Source organism: Onychostoma macrolepis, chromosome 20, assembly GCF_012432095.1.
Source record: "Onychostoma macrolepis isolate SWU-2019 chromosome 20, ASM1243209v1, whole genome shotgun sequence".
NCBI lineage: Eukaryota > Metazoa > Chordata > Actinopteri > Cypriniformes > Cyprinidae > Onychostoma > Onychostoma macrolepis.
The window spans coordinates 11121228-11143617 of record NC_081174.1 but is presented as its reverse complement, the minus strand read 5'-3'; the positions used below and the strand labels follow the sequence as shown (position 1 = coordinate 11143617).

Sequence of the window (22390 nt, the reverse complement as noted above, 5' to 3'; positions counted from 1 at the left end):
TCTTACCCAAAAGGCCCTTTTCAGATTCAAATGCATATTTGAGCCTCTGAGACTGCAGAGGGTCCTCTGTCATCTGACAGGTCAAAGGAAGAACAGCGTTACATCATTATAAACCATATAAACTATAACAATAAACTGTTTTCAAGACAGCACATGGCCATCACTCACCAGGATCTCTAGGAGCATCTGAAAGACATTCTTAAGTTCGTGAGGAGGAGCCGTTTCCAGATGGTTCTACAAGTCACATGTCACAAGTCATAAGAAAGATTGATAGATTTTATTTATTTTTATTAGAATTTAAAATGTCAGGGTACCAACCTTGAGTAAGTGTAGGACTCCCAGTGAGAAAGGTTCATTACAGAATGAGCAATATGTGATCATCTCTATGAGAAACGACAATGGGCCGGACAATTCACGCATGGCAAACATCACCTGAAAGACATGTGACTCAGTCAGTAGTGTGCAGTACAGACACAGAGACAGCAGAGAGGGAATAAGAGGCAGCATTACCTCCATGAGATACACCTGCCCTTCTGCTTTGAAGAGTAACGTGTTGATGTCTGGATGTAGAGTCAGGAGGGGTGAAGATGGAGCTACCAGTCCTGAGGAAGCGTGCTTGAACACTCCTTGAGCTGAACACACGACAACAGTGTTCACATATCACCGTTACCTCATCCCTCGCACAGAGAACCATTAATAACTAAACAAGCAAAAGACTGCACTGATAAATGGATGCTTTGTTGATAAGCTGCATTTATTTGATCAAAAAAACAGTAGAAACAGTAATGCTCTTAGAATTTAAAATAACATGCATTATGTGTCACATGATCCTTCAGAAATCATTCTAATATGCTGATTTGCTGCTCAGGGAACATTCCTGGATATTATAAATACAAAAAAAATAAATAATAATTGCTGCTTAATATTTTTGTTGAAATCATCACACATTTTTATTTCAGTATTCTTTTATGAATATAAAGTGCAGCATTTGTTTGAAATAGAAATCTTTTGTAACCTTCTAAATGTTTTACTGTCACTTTTGATCAAATTAATACATCCTTTCTGAATAAAAGTATTAATTTATTTCAACAAAAAACCCCTCAAAAAAACATCAAAAATAAATTGTATTAAAAAGTATTAGCATTTTTTCCTCATTGTTATTGTTTTGTTTGTTCTGTGAAAAAGCAAAAAATTATTTTTAGTGCACATTAGTATTTTATTTCTTTTGCAAACTACAATTTCCATTTTTTGTTTACTTCTTTGTCATTACATTTTTATGCCCTCAAAATAGTTTCCATTAATGATAATAACTTTGGTGTGTGTCCAGAAATCGTGTGTTCTTACCCTCCGTCCTCTGAGACGTGAGGTCTGTGTGCAGCACGATCAGGGCCAGAGTGTTGTGAAGATGCAGGAACTCTCGAGCCTGTGCCGAACTCCAGCGCCGGTGCTAAAACACAGAACCAGCAGAACGTCATTAACACAGACATTAAACAGTGTAGGTCAACATTAGCACCTAAAGGGACAGTTCACCCAAAAATTTTAAATTCTGTTATCATTTACGCACCCTCATGTCATTCCAAACCTGTATGACTCACTTAGGAAGATAATTTGAAGAATGTTGGACTTTCATTGTATTTTAATCCATACAATGGAAATCCAAGGAACGAAAACTATTTGGTTACCAACAGAGTGCGCGATTTGTGAAAAAACCCGGGGGGGGGGAATACTTTTGAAAACTTTTTATAAGTGTATAAAACTCTATATAGGCGGAGGTTGACCCAACTACACTGTTTTTAATACAATGGAAACTGTTTTAACGTGATCACAGTTTGATTAATTGTAATTATTTCATTTCCACGGTTATTCAAAAACGAATAAATTATATAGAGAAAGAGAAAGAACACCGTATCAACGGAGCTTTTTGAAACTCCAAATCAGTTAAACCACTGTGTCGCAAAATGATTCACTGTTTCGAAGCGTTCCAATCGGATCACGTATCGCAAATCATTTGATTTAGATCGGGACGTCGGAGCAGGTGGGCGGGATGTTTTTATCCCCACGGGAATAAAATATAATTCAGCAGAGGCAGGGGTGCATAGACCAGAGGGGGGGAAATCCCCCCCCAATCCCCCCCGGTTACCAACATCCTTCAAAATATCTTCTATTGTGTTCCACAGACAAACTCATACAGGTTTGGAAGGACATGAGGGTGAGCAAATGGTGACAAAATTTTCATTTTTGGGTGGACTATCTCTTTAAGCAAGCAGTAAACCCCAATATTCAAAAGCCGTAGAACACTGCAGTACCTGGTTGTTTTGCCGGTTGGGTCCCAGAAGGAAGACAAGCATCCGACGATAAGCAGAATGTTTTAGCAGCAGCTGACACGGCCCAAAGCCCTAAAACAAATCCTCAGTGAATAACTTACATTTGTTCCATAGGTTCCTATGTGTGGCTTCAGAAGACAGAATATCAGTTGTATGGGCCACTTTTATGGTACTTGTTTTTTTTGGAGCTTACTATATTATTTCTTAATGAACATCAGTGAGTGACATCATTGTTCTCACCCTCTGAGCAAAGTTACTGAAGAGGCTGAAGTACTGAGAGCAGTTCTTGCAGTTATCTGGGACGTCCTTATCCAATAAAGAGAGCAGCATGTCCAAAAGACAGTCCAACCCAGCGTCCTGGAAGTACAAAGCGCACTCCAGTGTCTTCTCCAGGATGGTGGCCACCACGACACGGACCTCCCGCACACTGCATTCCAACAGACAGATTCTACAGAGAGAGAAAAACATGCTTCATGAGGTTCACCCATTAACAACGTTAATTCAGTTGATTTTCAACCAGTTTTTGCATGAACATGTGGTAGGAGACGCTGGATGTTGGCGTATCTGAGCTGGTTGGGAGGTCTGTGGAAACTTTCCCTGCAGAGCCAGCTCTGTCCAGAGTGAAACGTTTTTTATGAAATTATGGCTCCATGTCTCTATTGATAAGGGAAACTATTTGTTTTGTTGGAAGTGTGTCAGAGCTGGATCATAAAACCATTGGGAACATTCCCTGGCTTCTGCTGAGGTGTTGAATGATAATCGGGGCAGCCCTAACATTCGATACGAACCAGCCAATCGTGTAGCAGGGCACTACGCCCCCTTACTCCCAATCCGGAGAACCTCTAGTCATTCTAGATCGCACTTACATGCTCTACACATAAACATCCCTGTACTGGCCCATATTTCAGGTTGACAGAAAGCAGCTGTGGCCGTACCCCACATGTGCTATTGATTTTCAGCGATACGATTATGACCACACACTTACACTCTCACCAATACAGGGGTTCATGATAGTTGGCTTTGCGGGAACAGGGCACTAGCTAAAACAAAGGTGTCATCTGGGATTTCCATGCATTTGTGTTTAGTTCTTATGGTAGAAACCAGCTGTACAACAGAACATCAGACATAAGTGAAATGTACAGTGGCCTCAAAACATACTTGGATAATTATGGATACTTAAAATAAATGCTACTTGGCTTGATATTTTGCTAATTTAAGTGTGAGATACGTTTTGGTGTCAATCCTTGTTTGTAAAATAATAATAATAATAATTATGTTTTATTTATATAGCGCCTTTCCAGAGCTCAAGGACACTTTACAATAAACATCAGAAATGTTAGGAAAACAGTAATACAGAAAGAAAAAAAGAACATCAGACATCCAGAGAGTAATATACAGCATAAGACAGAATAAATAGAAGTTAACTAAGAAAGATAACATCCTGAAAACAAGTGAGTTTTGAGCAGCGATTTGAATTCAGACAGGCTATTGGCAAGACAGAGTGATCTGGGTAGAGAGTTCCATTATTTAGGGGCAACAACACTGAACGATCTGCCCCCCATGGAAGAGAGGTGATATCGACGGATGGCGAGAAGGTGAGAATCAGAGGACCGCAATGAACGAGGTGGAGAATAGGGGAGGAGCATATTGCAAATATAGCAAGGAGCCAGACCATTCAAAGCATTAAAAGTAAGCAGGATCATCTTAAACTTGATACGATAGGCCACTGGTAGCCAAAGTAGATCAGATAGAATAGGGGTGATGTGGGCTCAACGCTTAGTACGAGTGAGAATACGAGTGGCTGAGTTTTGAATATACTGTAATCTAGCAATAGAGGTAGCATTACAAAAAAGGCATTACAGTAATCGAGACGTGATGAAACAAAAGCATGAATGAGAGTTTCTGCATCATTGGTACTAATGAAAGGACGGAGCTGGACAATTCGTCGTAAGTGAAGAAATGCTAATTTAGAGAGAGAGTTAATATGAGATTGAAATGAAAGAGAGGGGTCAAACATAACACCTAGATTTCTAACGATACTAGATGGAGCAATTAAAGTGCCAGTAATAATCGCAAGTAATGTCCGTGGGAACTTTGGTGGTAAGTGATGGGGTTCCAATAATGATGATCTCAGTTTTTTCCATATTTAATTTCAGAAAATTTGAGTTAAGCCATGTTTTAATATCCTCCACGCAAACAGAAATTTTGTCTATTTGGGTGGATAGGGAAGGCCTGCATGATGTGTAGATTTGAATGTCATCAGCATAAAAATAATAGCTAAAGCCATGACGCTGTAGTATCTGACCAAATGTTCTCATTTGTACGTCGCTTTGGATAAAAGTGTCTGCTAAATTATTAAATGTAAATGCAAATGGTAAAATATAAATAATAAACAACAAAGGCCCAAGAACAGAACCCTGGGGGATGCCTTGTTTCAGGGGGGCAGTAGGGGATCTAAAATCCCGAGCAGAGATATAAAACTGTCTGTCATATAGATATGAAGAGAGCCAGGAAAGAGCAGTACCAGATATACCCACAGCTGAAAGTCAAGAGATGAGTAAATCATGAGAGACAGTGTCAAAGGCAGAACTGAGGTCTAGTAACAGAAGTAAAGATAGAGAGCCAGTGTCGCAAGAGAGTAATAAATCATTAACTACCTTTACAAGGGCATTTTCTGTACTATGTTGTGGACGGAAGCCACACTATAAGCTCATTTACAGATGTGTGGAAAGAGCTGGTATAATTTTAAATAAGGTAAGAATGCTGCAACTGCAGCCACAGTTGCACTTTTCTTCTCCCTCTTTACAATGCACTGCTCCCATTGATAGAAATATAAAATCAAGTTTTTTTTTTTTTTCCTGTCAAAATGATGAAATTTCTTTTAAATTATGAAATATTTTAGCCTTCCATGTGAAATTAAGCCATTAAAGTCCGGGACACACCAAGCCGACTTCAAAGAACTATCAGCGACAAAAGCCAACGGTGTTGTCGCCTTGTGTTGGACCAAAAAGCCATGCTTGAACACAGCACTCAGACTACAGCCGGCTGCAAACTAACATATGTGTTCTGCACCTGCGTGAGAGGAATTAGCTGTCAATATCAGCAGCTACCAATAGTAAATATTAGTCATTTAAAAGGAGAAACCAAAACAAAGATATACGAGATAGACGCAGATATACAAAACGTAAACAAAGCAGCGCTTGCGTACCATTTTGATTATCAGTTATGATGATAACTTTCTTCCTTTTTAAGTGGCTCATGTTGCTATGAAAATATTCGCATATTGGAATGATTGGGAAAGATCACGTAACAATTGAACAGACTTCTGTCTGTGCAGCCTTCATTTACTTAGTTTTCATCAATTTTGCTTTAATTCTCATGCAATGACTCGTTTGCTAAACTGAGCAGCCAATCAGAGTTCTCACTTGCGCGATTCAACATGCTGAAGTGGGCAAACTGCCAACGACGTGAGCCCGACGAGAGCCGATGAGTGGAACACACCAAACAAATTAGCCTGACAGACGCTCACCTTCAGCCCGACATTGGCCAACCATTATTTCATGGTAACGATATATATAATGATATAGTTATTTTCTATATAGGTCTAGGTCTTTATACCTTTTTTTTTAATACCATATAAATTTCATAATTCTTGTCACCAGTGTCAATATCAAAAAAATAATACTAGTTTTAGTAAAGTAAAAAAAGTAAAAAAAACTCAAGCTCACTGAAGACAAGACAGTCAGCAATTAAATAAGAATAAGAAACTAATTACAAGCATTGGGACAAAAAATAACTACAGTAGAACAAATAAATAAGAAATGCTACATACATTGTATAATCAAATGTATAAAAAAATACATATTCTTCACTCTGTAAATTAAACATACATTTCTTCTTATTAAAGTTACAAAAGTGATTTAGTCAAGAGCAATGAGAGATTTTCTCTCTTCTGTTGTTTGATTAATATGAATGACAGACAGCAGGAATATTAGACTGCTGTCAATTTAAGAGCTACCCAGTTAATCGTGTCTACAGGTATATCGCCTGCCCCTAATAGATATAAAGCTGTATAAATATATTTGTGTTTCATGTCTGTGTACCAATAGTCTGGTTAGTTTTACTATTTATAAGCCAGTGGTGATTTTATTGCCAATGTGTGCATGGAGGATTGGATGTGATGCTCACTTGATGATCTCCCGCCCTTCAGGTGTCACCAGGTACTGGACCATCCATTGACAAGCCTCGCTACTCTTGGACAACAAAACCTCCACAGTAGCGATCCACTCCTCTGTGTCCACCCTGAGAGAGAAGACGTCAGAGTTCCCACACTGATTAAATAAACCGATAAAAGCCACAACTGGGAGACTCGTTTAATGAGATATTGACCGGAAAAAGTCATTTTTGTTATTTTAATATTTTTTTTTTTTATTACGATTTTGCTCATATTTTATGCACTTTCACAGTGGATTACAAATGCAGTTTATTTAAATGAACAATTCTAATTAATAAATTAAAATGTTTAAAAACAAAAAATTTTTCATCATTTAAAAAATATAAAGATAGAATTTTTTTCCACCACTCGATCTTGTCTTTGTAATAGTTTAACGATAATAACCTTGTGTGAACAGGCCTTGAGCTTAAGTATTGTAAACAAAAGCATCATCCCACCTGAGTTTCTTTTTGGTACGCAGGTAAGTGTGGAAGAGGAACTGGACGGCCAGCTGCAGGCTGGTTTTGGCCATGGCCTGATATGATGGATGCTTTAACTTTGTCTGGAAAAACAGTATAAAGCTGAAATTTGAGTACAGGAGATATAGAGCACTTATAAAAGAGGCTGAATGCTCAGAGCTTACCGCGTTGACAGAAGCCAGAGACAGTGTGAAGTTGAAGTAATCACTGTTGTAAACGTCTCTGTTCTTCATGAACTTCAGATTTTCATCTCTCACCATCTACAGATCCAAAAATTTGAAAAAGCAACAAAATGTCTGAAACACTATGAATAATATAATTATAGTTACAGTCTAGTATGATGTTGCCAGACCTGGAACATTTCTTTTAGTCACATTAGAATTGCAATGCATGAAAAGGCCTTAAAATCGCAACCTGATAGATCCTAGCGGGCATCTTTTCCACAAACAGACCCTTCTTCTCTCCTTTCTTGACCAAGCGTGTGAGCAGGGTGAGGCGGTCATTGTTGGCCCTGGGTGGCCGTGGGGAGGACTGGGGTGAGATCTCCGGAGATGACGGGGCTGACCTGAAGTGAAGGATTATGAACATTAGTAAGTGTATCCATATTCAAACGTTCATGCAGGAAGTAAAACGCTAACTCACAACGAGAGATCCTCTGCTTCCTGTCTCATGATGCTGACTCGACTCTTTTTGGGCTGAACGGGGGAGTTCTGGTCACTGATGCGCTGGTAGAACAGCATATAGGCGTTCCAGTAGCGCCGCCGCACATCTGGGTAGGGGTTAGCTATAGCATGTGAATACAGTGGCAAAATGTTAATATAATATATACATGAGTGATAATGAAAATGACAGTGTGACATTTAATCCACGGAAGACTAAGTTAAGATAAAAATACTGGCGTTTTTACATAGTACAAATAAAAAAAAAAGAAAGAAATAGAATTAAAATAAAATAAACATATAAATAGGCCTCAGTTTGAGTTTATGTAAAAGTCAAATTATTGTTTTACTGACTTATTTATATGGATTTAAAGATATATTACTAACTTACATTGGTCATAAACTTTGGGTCTGTACTCTCCTCCAAAACACTCATACTCCAGAGTCTCATCGTTCATGTCAAACTCTTCCACAACATTGTCATTAAACTTATACCAGCGTCCTCGTGAACTACCCCTAAAAGAAAATAAAGCGTTGAAAAATGCATATTACAGACATTGCTCAGCTCTGCTTGGTCACCCAAACATTCCTTCATTCCCTCAAAAAATGCACGTTTAAAGCACCATTATGCTGCCAAGCATCTGGGACAGTTTAAGGCTCTCATAAAAACACTCTTGCCAAAAACAGAAGCACGCCCCCCCCAGAGACCCATAAATACACATACATTCACACAGAGGGGCAAAAGACCTCCCAGAAACGTGTTTCAGATATTACGGTTGCTGAAGTATGTCCTATATATAGACTGTGCATTATGGACTCTGCAGAACTTCATAAATGTATTGTTCAACCACAAGCCCTCTGGAATGTTTTAACAGAAGCTTTATGTAACATTATAACGCATGTCATAATCTCTTACTACTTTTCATACTTTAGGGATGCATTCCTTAGTAATAAACTCAGAATTATTTCCATTTTGTTTGTGTAGAGATCAGAGATTCCAAACTTTTGTCAGCCAAACCCCTTTGACCTAAAATGTTTATTTGAAGTACCACCTAAGAAGTTAGGATTTCCAGTCCTCTGATGCAGGTTAACAGTCACATGACATGGAGAAAAATAAAATCTTTTTTAGGAAATGTTTCATTTTAATTGTTTTCATTTTAAAATTATTTTAAATCACGACAACTTGGAATAGTTTTAACATATGACAATGTTAGTGTGTTTGGTCTTGGTGAATTATATCTGCCACACGCTGCTGCTGCTGCAGAGCAAATATGGACTTGCTAATGCCAGTAGATACACAGACATGCATTGTAAACATGTAAGATCTGCTGCTGCAAGAATAAAGACACATAAATCCCATAGCAGATCTAGACAGGTGGAGCTGGGGATGTGGAGGGTTCCAGCGGGTTTTGAAGCAGCAGAGGCCAATCGACTTGTGCCATGCAGTAAATTATGTGATTAGTAGCAGACTGCATGTAAAGGATCCATGAGCCTAGAGTTTCATAACTAAACTAGATATTTAATCAACTCACAAATCCCAGTTTGGAAAATCCTGGTGTAACTTGTAAGGCCTGATAAGAAGAGGTGTGCTACCATCTTCCAAGTCATCAAACTCTCTCTATTAACTTGGGACAGCAAGTAAACACCTAGCAACCACCCAGAAAACTCCACAAAAATGTTAACAGACACTCTCTCTTGCCATCTCACCGGCGGTCTTTGATGAATGAGTAATAGTGTCCTGCATGGGCCTGTCCGCTGTGGACCACCACTCCCACCAGTTCGTAGTTCTCAGAGATGGTGACCTTCTTCCGAGGTGATCCCCCGGAACCAGCCTCGCCCCCTCTCCCGTTCTCTCCATGATCTGCACTTGAATCCTGACGGGCCATTCCTGACACCGTGTACGGCTCCATATTCAGCACCCAGGGGAACTAAAAGTGAACACAAATTATTGAAGTAGATGCAAATCAATTATATATTCCTATTAGGACTGTCAGTTTAACGTGTTAACTTAATTAGCTATTAAAAAAAGAATGCGATTAAAATATTTTAACGCAGTTAACGCACTGAACCTGCCCCCAGACCTGTACATCGTCTTACACTTCATATAGTTGACTGTTGACAAATATGATGCAGGGCAAAACTCCATAAATGCAGTTATGCCCTAAAATTCAAGATATTGGTGCAAAAATGCCCCTGTATGAGATTTTGTCTCATATTTATATCATACGATATCACACGAGCAGCGAGAGCAATATCTGTGCTGATAAGTGCTGATTTTGTCCTGAATATCACAAGTTTATATGTAATTTTAAACAACAGTTCAGTAAATAAGAAGTTGTGTTATATTTTAAACACAATATCATGCGTTTTTGCTCAAATTTGCAGAGAACATATTAACTTTAAATTTGCCGTGCGTTTGAGCAAAACAGCGGTGTTTAGTTTCTGAATGAATCCACGTTTTGAACGAATCGTGTGAACCAATGATTCAAAGGCCCATTCATACAGAGCCATTTACTTCATTCCTGAATGAATCAGCCATTTGAACTAATGAAGACATTTACCGCCACCTGCTGGCAGATTTAATTTCTTATTTAGAGTATCATTTCATAAAAAAATAATACTAATAAAAATAAAAACATTATAGGGACAGTTCATCCAAAAAAAATTTCAATTCTGTCATCATTTACTTACCCTTATGTCGCTTCAAACCTTTCTTTTGTGGAACAAAAATAAGTATTTTGGAGACTGTCGTTAGCTGTTTTGGTTACCAATGACTTTCATTGTATGAACAAAAAATACTGAGATTCTTTTATGTTCCATAGTTTATGTTAGGCCGCTGTAGCCTAAATGTTTGTGTAATAAGTTTTATGTTGAATCAAATGAAATCTTTCTTTCTAAAGCTACAATCTGTAATGTCTAATTGATACTTTCTCATTTAACACAAACATAGCTTTAAATAATCTTTTGTGGTATCTTCACAGACAAATTAATTTTGTGATAAATGAGATTAATTAATTGACACATCATGTAATTAATTGGATTAAAAATTCGAATCGACTGACAGCCCTAATTAGTATTCAAAAGTTTGAGGTTGGTAAGATTTTATTTTTTAATTTAGCAAGGATACATTAAATTGATCAAAAGTGAGATTTTTGGTTAGTGATTAGTTGCAGGCCAACACTACATAACATGTAAACTGAAGCAGAGCTGATGCTGCATATAATCTTACTCTGATCTGCTCATCGTATTTGATGGACCGGCCGCTTTCCCAATCGAAGCCGAATCGCATGAGGTGGATGACCAGCACGCTGGGCAGGGACTTTATACAGGTGCGCTTCACAGTGGTCCGCTGTAACACAGAATGTGTGAGTACAAAATACAGCTGTATTTTCCTGCAGTTCTTTATGAATGAAAACACATCAGACTGTACCTTCTCTTTACACTTCTCGCAGTAATAAGCATTGCTGCCATCCAGGACTTCTCCTCTGACAAACTGATCGAGAGAGATCTCCAGACTCTGACAGGACGTCACCCCCAAGTTCAGAGCCATGAACGTCTCCTCACGCTCATACCTACAGAGCAAACCCAAAAACAAACTCAAGTTAATGTTATAAAAAGGTCTTCTTAATAACATGGGTGTGGAATGATACATGAGTGAGTAAACAATGAGCTGATCCTTTAAGGCTTACCTGTGTGGGCAGTCTTTGCATATCTTCTGATCAGAGAAAATGCCCTGGAATGTGTTCTTGAAGATCTGCTCTCGACCGATTTTCTATAAGGGTGAAAATTAGGAGAATTGAAAACACACTTCAGACTGGGTATGAGCACTTGATTATGCAAGGGACTTCAGGTGAGCTGTACCTTTAGATGTTCATCAAGCTGATCCACCAGACTGGTGAAGAACTCATAAGCGTCCTGCTGTTCTCGCACGTATAATTCTTTATTCCACATCTTAAATATCTGCATCAAGACCAACCAAGTGATGAAAACAATGAAGTACTCGATTTTCATTCATTGAAATTAAAAATAAACATTAGCTTAAATAAAATATCAAAAATCTAATATAAAAAAGCCAATATTTCTCATTTGTTTAAATTGTGCTAAAACAGTACTAAAGTGACTAAAACTTAATAAAAACTATTTTTATATGTATATACACATACATACAATATAGTGCATTTTTTATATAAATGACTTTCATTTAAGCATCTAAACCTGATATCTTTTTCCTCAAATTCTCTGGAGTACCTAATAAACTACCCTTAAATTAGTTTATTACCTGAAATCAGGTATTTCTCTTTAGTATTTTATAGCATTTATTCCAAATTCAGTTCACTGTGTGCATATCAACAGTTCCAGACATATCATAACAGTGGATCTCACCTTCCAGAAGTTTTCAGGTATGTAGTACTGTAGTTTGCTCTCCATCAGGTGACCAAACAGAGACTGTACCTGACAGAACACACTCTCCTCTGGGTTTTCAATGTCATCTTCAATTGACAAAACAGCCTACAACACACACAAGGTTAAAATTGTAACCAAAACCTATTATAAAAGACAAACACCACAAAAACTGTATGAAATAACAAATAAAAAAATATATATATATATGAGACCTTTATATGAGAAATTATAAAAATTTGTGGTGCTAATGTTTTTCAGAAAATATAGTAAAACTAATCAAAAAATACATCTTCAAATATGAAAAAAAATGACATTTTAAAACAAACTAGGTCATACAAGCACACAAAAATCGTCCTTTAGCAATACAGCTGTTAACATTTCCTCGATCCAGTTCACTCCTATTACTTCTAGGTTAGGGCGTCACCTAGTGGTGAGAGAGTGTGCTAAACTTACTTTAGTGATAAATAAGCAAAGTTTACCTCAGGCAAACCAGGCTGCATGTAGAGCTGCTGGAAAACTGCATTCATATAGCAGGTCGCACCTCCGTTCTTCAGTCCCACAAACCCAGACACAGAGCGACTGTCTACAGGAGGAAGATACTGACAACACACACAATGACACAGGAATGAACACAAGTACATCTGTTGGAAGCTCTTATAGCAGAATTCATTTCCTCCAAGAGATATAAGTGGTGAGTGGTGAAGGGACTCACGTCGAACTCTTTGCTGAGAGATGGGTCAGACTGGTGGTGCATGGACAGCAGTTCTTTAGTGATGAGCTGCAGGTTAGTAAGAGAGCTGTCGGCCAACATGACCAGCACCTCGTACGCCGCCAGACGACTGCTGACCGTACTGCACCTGAGACACAGACATGTTTACTAAAGATAGCTGAAGCAACTTGCATATCAATGCGTTTTAACATATGCATTTACTCTTACTTCGGGTGAAAGTCGTGGATAGATGCTATAGTGCTAGATGAGCTGTCACGGTTCAGGATGATACGAGACGCTCTGAACAGGAAATCGTCCAACAGCTGCTGGATCAGAGAAGGACCTGCAGCACATTAACAAGAAGATTCGTTTACTTCACATCCGGATCTTCATATGCATATTATGCTGTCATATTTATCTGAAAAGTGGCTGACCGAGCTGCTCTTTCTCACTGCCGCAGAGGGACAGCAGGGTTTTAATGAGGCGCAGGTGTCCGGCCAGCAGGATGTTGTCGGCCTCGCTGGTCTCCAGCTCGTTGGTCCAAGTAGGCTCGAAATTATCAAGCCAGCTGATCTCGTCCTCCAGCATGGCCGCAGGACTGATCTGAAGCTGCTCCATTTCTGATGCTGAGAACATGAAACATATGAGGCTGAGCTTTTCTAAGGGAATCCAAAAATTGTTTTTAAATTGCACAGGACTAAAGCAAGTGACACTCCCATTTTTAACTTATACAGGTGCTGGTCATATAATTAGAATATCATCAAAAAGTTGATTTATTTCACTAATTCCATTCAAAAAGTGAAACTTGTATATTATATTCATTCATTACACACAGACTGATATATTTCAAATGTTTATTTCTTTTAATTTTGATGATTAGAACTGAAAACTCAGGAAAATCCCAAATTCAGTATCTCAGAAAATTAGAACATTTAAATTTGAGTTTCAATTAATGACCATCCCTACAGTATAAATTCCGGGTATCTCTTGTTCTTTGAAACCACATTAATGGAGAAGACTGCTGACTTGGCAATGATCCAGAAGACGAACATTGATGCCCTTCACAAAGAGGGTAAGTCACAGAGGGTCATTACTGAAAGGTGTGGCTGTTTACAGAGTGCTGTATCAAAGCATATTAAATGCAAAGTTGACTGGAAGGAAGAATTTGGGTAGGAAAAGGTGCACAAGCAACAGGGATGACCGCAAGCTTGAGAATACAGTCAAGCAAAGCTGATTCAAACACTTGTGAGAGCTTCACAAGGAGTGGACTGAAGCTGGAGTCAGTGCATCAAGAGTCACCACGCTCAGACGTCTTCAGGAAAAAGGCTACCAAGCCACTTCTGAACCAGAGACAACGTCAGAAGCGTCTTAACTGGGCTGTGGAGAAAAAGAACTGGACTGTTGCTCAGTGGTCCAAAGTCCTCTTTTCAGATGAAAGTAAATTTTGCATTTCATTTGGAAATCAAGGACCCAGAGTCTGGAGGAAGAGTGGAGAGGCACAGAATCCATGTTGCTTGAAGTCCAGTGTGAAGTTTCCACAGTCAGTGATGATTTGGGCTGCCATGTCATCTGCTGGTGTTGGTCCACTGTGTTTTCTGAGGTCCACAGTCAACGCAGCCATCTACCAGGAAATTTTAGAGCACTTCATGCTTCCTTCTGTTGACAAGCTTTATGGAGATGCTGATTTCATTTTCCAGCAGGACTTGGCACCTGCCCACACTGCCAAAGGTACCAAAAGCTGGTTCAATGACCATAGTGTTACTGAGCTTGATTGGCCAGCAAACTCGCCTGACCTGAACCCCATAGAAAATCTATGGGGTATTGTGAAGAGGAAGATGCGATATGCCAGACCAAACAATGCAGATGAGCTGAAGGCCACTATCAGAGCAACCTGGGCTCTCATAACACCTGAGCAGTGCCACAGACTGATCGACTCCATGCCACGCCGCATTGCTGCAGTAATTCAGGCAAAAGGAGCCCCAACTAAGTATTGAGTGCTGTACATGCTCATACTTTTCATGTTCATACTTTTCAGTTGGCCAAGATTTCTAAAAATCCTTTCTTTGTATTGGCCTTAAGTAATATTCTAATTTTCTGAGATACTGAATTTGGGATTTTCCTTAGTTGTCAGTTATAATCATCAAAATTAAAAGAAATAAACATTTGAAATATATCAGTCTGTGTGTAATGAGTGAATATAATATACAAGTTTCACTTTTTGAATGTAATTAGTGAAATAAATCAACTTTTTGATGATATTCTAATTATATGACCAGCACCTGTATAGAGAGAACAAAACCGGATGCAGAATGAGTAACAGGGCTGGAAATTTAGCCTTAAACCAAGCAATCATTCAATAGGGACTATCAAGTCTGGGACTAAGTGTTGATTAAGTAGTTGAAGGAGGAAAAAAAAAAAAGGAATATATATATTCCTTTATATATATACACACACGGAAAAAATATATAATATGAAAAATATTAAATTATATTAAATATAATACATATATGTATTTATTTTTTATGTCTGCATTTTGTAACAATAACGTGGGTAACAGGGTTTAAAACTGATAATTGCAGTCAACACTAGAAAACTGAAGGAAACTCGTTTTTTTTCTGCCATGCTCTAGAAAGAATGTTTTAAAGAATGTTATTATTTAGGGAAAACATATTTATATTAGGGAAACAACAGGACTGAAAGTAAACAAAAAAATGTGGGACAAAATGTGTTGTAATTAATTACAATTAACCTTTACTACAATGAACTACAATTATTATAATCAAAATTATGGGATAACTATGAATAATCAGAAAATAAATATTGGGAGACCAAAGCATCTTACTCATAAAAACTGACATTTATATGATATGCTTAATTTGAAAATAAGACCGAACACTCACTGGTCAGGTCATCCAGTAGTTGGCAACGCAGGTCAAAATACTCTGTGCACTGTGAAAGCAACCTAAAAACACGATCATCAGTTTAGCTCAGTAGATATTCAGAATTTCACAGCTTTTCTAAAGTCTACACAGTGTTTTAATTACTTTGTGGGCCTGTTACATTAAGAATTTGATTTAGGTCTCATTTGCCATTATACACTTATACACACAGAGAAATAAGATTTCTAAATGGTCTCCTAAGAGACAAGAAATCATGTTTAGTGTGTCGGACCTTTGGTTAACACCCCTCATGATGCTGGTAGGGGACCAGAGAGGAAGTTGGGCTGTCAGAACCACCTTCAGCAGGAAAAGGTTGGGCTTCTGGAGGTCAGGGTACGCAGAGGTGTCCGACTGACTGAGAGTGTACAGCTGATCACACGCCACGCGTCGGATCTGTGAACATAGGAGCTTAGATGTTTGGACTGAAGTCATAGTTAAGAGACAAGTTGAATTTTTGTCAGGACTACAACACGAACACTGACCTCTCCACTGGGCGACCCCAGCAGAATATCAATGATGAAATCATTCACAGAAGGCAGAGTGTAAAATGAAGCTTGAAAAAGAACAGGAAACAAAGCAATTGCGTAAGTGTTTAGATTTTTGCTGACTTTATTTCACATCCTGGTGTTTTCTTCTTACATAGCTGTTGGCAGCGTAGCTGAAGGCATGTGACGAGTAAAGAGAGCGCTTCTCGTGCAATAATAGTGTCTTTGATAGACACACACAGCTGTTTGACACATATCCCAGCCTGCAACGTGGTGGCCTCTCCCTCACTGCCCGAGCTGCAGTTACTTCCTGCAACACACACATGAGCACAAACATTTAGAGAGATGCGCAAGTGTCCAACTGGAAGACAGAATATAGTATCGTTTAGAGTCTCACCTGTGCTGCTGACCCTGCTGCGGACACCCAGAGGAAGAAGTGAGTTGGTCGTCTCTCTGATTGGCTGGCTGCTGCCAACAAGGTCCAATCGGCCTGCAGCTGCCGCCCAGGTGAGCCTCATGAAACACGCCACTGTGGATGTGAAGTCTCCCACCTCCATTGTCTGAAATGACAAACCAGTGAAGTCAGATAGGGTTGGAAATAAATCATTTAATAAACCATCGGATGCTCTCTCGCACCTGTATAGCGACACGGGCGGCCGGGATGATTTCTTCCACTCTGATGGAGGATCTGTCAGACATGGACACCTGCCTGTAGGAGGACTTCTCTGGAGTTCCACAGACAGAGAGCTGTCGGCCGCTCTGCCGCCCAGCGTTACGGAACGGTCGAGAGGACAGAGTGTCCAGACCTTCCTTGCTCAACTCCTCATCGAGCATACTAGGCATAGCCTGCCCTACCAGTAGGAACCTGCAGGGGGAGACAAAGAACAAGCCCTTTAACAAATGCTAAAGCCAAAAGTATCCACCTTATTTTGCAAAGCAGAAGTAAGATATTTTCTGTGAATGAGCGAGATTTTTGATTCATTAGGTGCTATTGGTACATAACTAGAAGAATAAAAAAAGTGCAGTAAACGGTGCAACTATTTGTGCTACAAACCAGTGTGTTAATACAGTGCCCCTAAAGGGACTTTTACAAAAATTCAAAATATACAGGCTTTTGCGTGCACACCAGAAACTTTTGCGTGTGATATCTGTGTGTAAAATTGCAGTGACGCACAAAGGAAATAGGTTATAGTCTATATAAACCAGACATTGTAACGCGTACACATGTAAAACGCTTCTCGTGAGCACGCAAAAGTTTCTCGTGCACACGTCAGTGTATTTTTTATTTTTTACAAAGGTCTCTTTAGGGGCTCTGTATATTTATGATTATGATCATATATTACACTAATATCATAACAAATACCAGTTTGCAATATCAAGCAGCATAACTGGATAACAATTTTGACATTAGCATGTTGATAAGCTAATGGACCAATACTCTAATAAATCACAAACAAAAGAGCTGACACATTTCAGAAGTAAATAAAATGGCTTAGCTAGTTAGCATGGTCCAGTTAACGCTGGCTGGTAGGTGTCGTACCCAAAGTCCCTTTCAAGGAAAGTCTGTTCCCTTGGCGGCCATATTTGCAACGCCTCTGGGCAGCTCAAACAAGACCAATGCTGCCTACTTATACTACGCCCTTAAAATATGTACTCTTTTGGTGAAGAAAAAGTACACACTTTTGAGTGTGTAGTAGAAAATTAGGTAAGCTTTGGAACATACTATCACGTCCCACAACTGCGTCTGTAATGGACCGCTCTGTCGCATAGATACACGCACCCTGTCAATGTAAACTGGCCTGTCAATCATCTTGTCACTGTTAACATCCTCCACATTTCATTTCATTTCATTTAACTTCCTACCGTATTGGAGAGAAAAGTAGCACACGTTGATCTGCCATGCCATCTTTCATGCCGAGAACTCTGCTCATATTTTATGCATAATGATTACATTGCTGTTGCAGATGAAATATAACACAGATGGCAATAAATAAATATTTTTTACCAGGTTAAAATGTTGATCATTAGTAATTCAAACCCCTTTTTGTAAACCTCTATACCTAACCGCCGGTTGCGCACATCTGCCATGTTTGTAGTTTTTTAACGCGTTTTATTCGTGTTTGTAGTTCTGGACAGAATCCTTCTCCAAAGCGCAATGGATTGTGGGCAATATTAGCCATTAGAGTGTGCATGGATCCACACTTCAAAAATCGACCTGAAATAGTAGACCATCCGGGGACTTTTGGCATACTCTTTTCAACACACTATGCTTTGGGACACGTTTATTCTAATCTCACATACTATTTAGGATGGATAGTATGAACACTGGGACACAGGTACCTGAGATCTCAAAAACTGCTTGCTGAACTCGCAATTAAATTACGTATTTTAAATCAGCAAGAAAATCTGAAATGAACTGCCCCATGAATGTTGTTTCTTATGCTCTAAAATAGCGTCTAAAAAGCTTATTTTTCAGGCTAGACCAGCCAATGCGCATATTGGCTGGTCTAGCCTCAGGTTTCTAGGGGAACAGGAGCTTCTAAGGCTGCTGCAGTGACGCAATGACTTTACCAATCAACGATTGGCTCTTTCATTTAAAAGGCGGGACTATTCCGCCATTTTGCACGTTGCGGCTTCTGCCATTCATAAGTATAGGAGTGAACCGTCTTTGTATTTCTATAGTCTTTGTCGTACCTACACTTTGCTGTCAACAAATATCTTTCTCCACTGACAGACATTCAAATTAAGCCAGGTATTCTCAATGAGGCACTTTTGTTTAAAAAAATTACACCTGTTATTTTTGGGTCAAAAATGTCCTGAATAGACTTTAATGTAACTTTGGAAAGTTTACAGCGCTCTCCTATTTATTTTGTACATAAAAACTCATCTGGTTGCCATCATCAGCTTTAGGCTTTACATAGAAGCATTTTACCCAGCTATATCGCCACCTATATGTCAGTAGAGGTACTGCACTTGAGCAGTAGAAACATGTATACGGTTTCAATTTAAATCACGACTGTTTTTTATATTCTGAAACAGAACAAATAATTTTCTTATGAACCATGGAAATGTGGAAAAAAGTCTATGGGATGTTATCAAAAACACACTGTTTTAAATTTTTTCATCCGGGTCAATAAAAGACCCAAACAGAACACAATGGTCTTTAAAGCAATATTATTATGCTGCGCATCACTTGGAGTGCTGAATCCAGGGAGAAAGAGTGAACAAAATAGAGAAACGGGGAAAGAGAAGACAGCCAGACTGATAAATGATACTGCACCTGGCCAGCTGCAAGCAGATGGAATAGACTCCTTGTCTGGTCTCGTAGTCCACCTCAGAGGGGATGGAGTCTCTCTGCATGACGTTAACCACCAGACTGAGACAGAGAGAGAGACAGAGAATGCACCGCTGAGATAATTAATGATTAAAATACACAGCCACATTACGACTGCAGAATTATCAAGCAGTGTAAAAGTGGGTAGAAAGCAGACGGCTACCTGAGACCTCCCGCTTTGAGGAAGTTCTCACAGAAAGATTTGACACTGGTCTTTGCCATTTCATCATCAGATGTGGGCATCAGCTTGGAGCTCAACACCTGTAAGGAAGACAGGGGTCAGTGTGTGCATATAGAAAAAGCCTAAAAATGAATGTTCTCTCAACAGACAGTTTTATTTTAAAATTCATTTTTTACTACTTTTGCAACCCTGTTACAAAAATGTGTGAATTAATATACTTTTTAAACATAAAAAAATAAACAGCCAAAATTTATTTGGGAAAAACTACATATATTATATACACTACCATTCAAAAATATTTATTTTAACATATCTTAAAGGGGTCATATGACGTTGCTAAAAAGAACATTATTTTGTGTATTTGGTGTAATGCAATGTGTTTATGCGGTTTAAGGTTCAAAAAACACATTATTTTCCACATACTGTACATTATTGTTGCTCCTCTATGCTCCGCCTTTCTGAAACGCATCGATTTTTACAAAGCTCATCGTTCTGAGAAGTGAGGTGTGCTCTGATTGGCCAGCTATCCAGTGCATTGTGATTGGCTGAATACCTCAAGCGTGAGACGGAAATGTTACGCCCCTTACCGTATTGTGATGCCATGTCCCGCACGAAGACACAATGGCAAAGCTGAATTTTCAGCATCATTACTCCAGTCTTTAGTGTTACATGATCCTTCAGAAATTATTCTAATATATATATTTTTTCCTTTCCTTTTTTCTTTCAGATTGTGAAATTGTTGATGGTGTGTCTGTTGCTCCCCCCTCCCTGTTGTTTGTTTGAATGGATGTTGTTTTGTTGATTTAAAGAAAATAAAAAGTTGAAAAAAAAAAAAAAAAAAATCTAATATGCTGATTTGATGCTCGAGAAACATTATGTCGTGCTGCTTAATATTTGGGAGGAACCTGGGATGTATATGCCAAAATAGGTAACAGAGTTCAGAATTAAGCCTAACTTAAGCTGTCAATCAATAGGGTCTAGAATCTAGATAGTTTGAGACCAAATATTGGTTTGTAATTTTTGATAAACTTAAAAATATTAGTTTGATATCTGTTTCCCATAGTAACTTTGGCAACACAGTTGACTCAAAATAAGAAACTCTTCATGTACCTCCAGGTTATAGAGCACTCTGAACGTAGACATGCCAGGGGCAGATGAACGAAACAGAGACTCCAGGATGGACGCTGCACTCTGCTGGTGCTGCTGTTTACTGGACAGAGATGGAGACTTAGAGGCCTGAGAACCAGACCCCAGTGTAAACAGAGTTTTCTGATGGGAGAGAGAGAGAGAGTTACTTACTATCTGCTAGAGGACACTGTGCCCTGTGTGCACCCTACTAAAAACAAAAACACTGTCACATGACTGTTACCATGCTCAAAATGCTGAGTCATTCAGCCCATGTTCAACTCTGACTCTGTTTCACCTAAACTACCAGTCACACCTACTTATTCTTCATTATTACATCAAAACTATTACATAACTCCCATAATTCAATTCATGTTATGTATTGACCATAAATATGAAACAGATCAAAAGTATTTTTTGAAGAAATTAATACCTTTAATGCATTAAAATGTTCATATGTGAGAGTAAAGACATTTATAATCTTACTATTTTTTTTTTATTTATTTCAAATAAATGCTGAACAGTAGTATATAATATATATATATATATATATATATATATATATATATATATATATATATATATATATATATATATATATATATATATATATATATATATATATATATATATATATTTTTTTTTTTTTTTTTTTTTAATACAAAACATTTAAGGCTACTTCTTTAGATCAAAAGGTTTTTAAAATCATCAGAAACAAAAATTTCACTAGCTAGAAAAAAGTTGAACTTGCTATCTAATCTTGAACTGACATATTTATACACTTTTCTCCAAGTTAAAGAGTGGCTTTCAGGTACCTGGTGACTCCAGACGCTGGACTCTTTTGGCACAAAGTTATCAAGAGCGTCCTGCACCTCTGGGTCAGTCGGGATAAGCAGTAACAACTTCCTGACACGCAAAGTTATTCTGGACAGGAACAAGGTGACCACACAGTTATTACAAGTCAAATGAAATCACAAAATACAACATATGCCTGCAAAGTGAAAGGAAAAATCAACCATTAAATGAATAAAGAAAAAACAGGTTGACTACACCATACAGGTGACTAAACAATCATGACAATTAAAATTTTGGGGTGAAATATCCTTTTAAGTAATTGCATAACTTTCATGGGTTGTGGGTTGTTTACCTGGGTTCCTCCAAATTGGCGAGCTGATAAAGCATCTCAAAGACGTTACACACCAACGCCATGACCACACCAGGAAGAGATTTCTCCTGCAATCACACACACGAGGATAATAAAGTAGGTTGATGAGGTTAATAACTTAGATTTGAGATAAACTACTGTTCAGATCAGGTCTGTAAGGTTTTTTTTTTTTTTTGATAAAAAGTTACTCTTTTGTAACATAAAAACTGCTGTACTATTTCAAAGAAATGCTGTTCTTTTGAACTTTTTATTCATCAAGAATCAAAAAAATATGTTAAGCAGCACAACAGTTTTCAAAGTGTTTCTTGAGCACCATATTAGCATATTAGAATGATTTCTGAAGGATCATATTACAATTTTATTTTATTATTAT

The 22390-nt window shown here is 38.3% G+C and overlaps 1 protein-coding gene across 2 annotated transcripts in view; it reads right to left on the bottom strand.

Moving 5' to 3' along the window:
- usp24 (ubiquitin specific peptidase 24) overlaps window positions 1–22390 on the bottom strand; it is a 68728-nt gene that overhangs the window by 5077 nt on the left and 41261 nt on the right. For both annotated transcript variants that reach the window (XM_058755002.1, XM_058755003.1), the window contains 34 exons: window positions 22000–22085; window positions 21668–21776; window positions 20838–20996; window positions 19710–19807; window positions 19493–19588; window positions 16849–17077; window positions 16610–16772; window positions 16367–16522; window positions 16210–16280; window positions 15960–16120; window positions 15689–15750; window positions 13223–13414; window positions 13017–13131; window positions 12792–12936; window positions 12559–12678; window positions 12059–12184; window positions 11537–11635; window positions 11365–11447; window positions 11106–11247; window positions 10905–11024; window positions 9383–9603; window positions 8067–8191; window positions 7659–7800; window positions 7431–7581; window positions 7181–7276; window positions 6996–7099; window positions 6513–6626; window positions 2565–2772; window positions 2307–2396; window positions 1345–1447; window positions 511–632; window positions 319–432; window positions 169–234; window positions 7–73 (listed from right to left, as the gene is read on the bottom strand). In XM_058755002.1, the coding sequence (XP_058610985.1) occupies window positions 7–73; window positions 169–234; window positions 319–432; window positions 511–632; window positions 1345–1447; window positions 2307–2396; window positions 2565–2772; window positions 6513–6626; window positions 6996–7099; window positions 7181–7276; window positions 7431–7581; window positions 7659–7800; window positions 8067–8191; window positions 9383–9603; window positions 10905–11024; window positions 11106–11247; window positions 11365–11447; window positions 11537–11635; window positions 12059–12184; window positions 12559–12678; window positions 12792–12936; window positions 13017–13131; window positions 13223–13414; window positions 15689–15750; window positions 15960–16120; window positions 16210–16280; window positions 16367–16522; window positions 16610–16772; window positions 16849–17077; window positions 19493–19588; window positions 19710–19807; window positions 20838–20996; window positions 21668–21776; window positions 22000–22085 (4255 nt within the window). The remainder of the gene's footprint in view (window positions 1–6; window positions 74–168; window positions 235–318; window positions 433–510; window positions 633–1344; window positions 1448–2306; window positions 2397–2564; window positions 2773–6512; window positions 6627–6995; window positions 7100–7180; window positions 7277–7430; window positions 7582–7658; window positions 7801–8066; window positions 8192–9382; window positions 9604–10904; window positions 11025–11105; window positions 11248–11364; window positions 11448–11536; window positions 11636–12058; window positions 12185–12558; window positions 12679–12791; window positions 12937–13016; window positions 13132–13222; window positions 13415–15688; window positions 15751–15959; window positions 16121–16209; window positions 16281–16366; window positions 16523–16609; window positions 16773–16848; window positions 17078–19492; window positions 19589–19709; window positions 19808–20837; window positions 20997–21667; window positions 21777–21999; window positions 22086–22390) is intronic.